This window comes from Buceros rhinoceros, unplaced genomic scaffold (genome assembly GCF_000710305.1).
Source record: "Buceros rhinoceros silvestris isolate BGI_N320 unplaced genomic scaffold, ASM71030v1 scaffold12169, whole genome shotgun sequence".
Lineage (NCBI taxonomy): Eukaryota > Metazoa > Chordata > Aves > Bucerotiformes > Bucerotidae > Buceros > Buceros rhinoceros.
The window spans coordinates 10,037-10,984 of record NW_010432156.1 but is presented as its reverse complement, the minus strand read 5'-3'; the positions used below and the strand labels follow the sequence as shown (position 1 = coordinate 10,984).

General features: G+C 57.1%; 1 protein-coding gene across 1 annotated transcript in view; it reads right to left on the bottom strand.

Annotated features, from left to right (window-relative positions):
• The window catches only part of LOC104500074 (vesicle-fusing ATPase), a gene marked incomplete at its 5' end in the record, with an annotated part of 25,156 nt that overhangs the window by 15,422 nt on the left and 8,786 nt on the right, over window positions 1–948 (bottom strand). Inside the window, 2 exons of the mRNA XM_010143668.1 lie at window positions 98–177; window positions 340–406. Of these exons, the coding sequence (XP_010141970.1) occupies window positions 98–177; window positions 340–406 (147 nt within the window). The remainder of the gene's footprint in view (window positions 1–97; window positions 178–339; window positions 407–948) is intronic.

Sequence of the window (948 nt, the reverse complement as noted above, 5' to 3'; positions counted from 1 at the left end):
CCGCCGCCAGCACAGCAGCTACCGGCAGGAACCACCGCTCCCCACGGTCAGAACCCTGACAGGAACGGGGCAGCTCGTCCCGCAATCGCTTCCTTACCTGAGGGGGGGCCTTCTTCAGCAGCACGAGCAGGGCTTGCAGCACCAGATTGGAGAACCGAGGCCCAATGGGGACATAATCTGCAATGAAAAAAAAAAAGCAGTTTAGGGCCCTCTGAGCAGACGCATGTTGAAGCCACTTCACTGTAGGACACAGAGTTCCAGGCTCCCGAAGGAAATGGTTCCAGCTCAATGCCGGTTTGCAGCATTTCAGTGTTTCTCGCTCTCCTTGTCCCAACTCACCAAGAAGCCTCTCGATGTCATCCACGACCACACAGCTGAGCTGGGACTTGTACGCATCATCAAAGATCTAAAAACCAGCAAAATGAGTCAGGGTTAAATCTCAGCAGCAAAACTCCAGCGGTCGTGACCAGAACCGCCAACGTGTTTTGAGCTGGAGACAGCAGCAATTAGAGGAACAAGCAGAGACTGAACGTACCAAGAGACTCAACTCTCCCTGCACGTAACATAACGCTGCCAGCTCAACAAATCAGAGCTCAGTTCTGGTCATTCACCCCACACGGCCTGCGAAACCGGCAGCTGCTGCCCCGTGCTTCGGTGGAAGCGACAGGCAAAGTGGAGCAGCATTCCTCCGGCTGGGGAACTGGGACAATACCAGTAATAATGGAACACACAGAACCACAGAATCGGTTGGGTTGGGAGAGACGTTGCAGCTCGAGTCCCCCCGTTGCCCAGCACCACCAGGTCCTCCCTGGCCCCTGGCCCTCAGCAGCACCTCCACACGGCTGGGAAACCCCTCCAGGGATGGGGACTCCACCACTGCCCTGGGCAGCCGGGGACACGCCGGCACAACCCCAACGGGACAGAAATGGCTCCTCAGGGACAACCTCA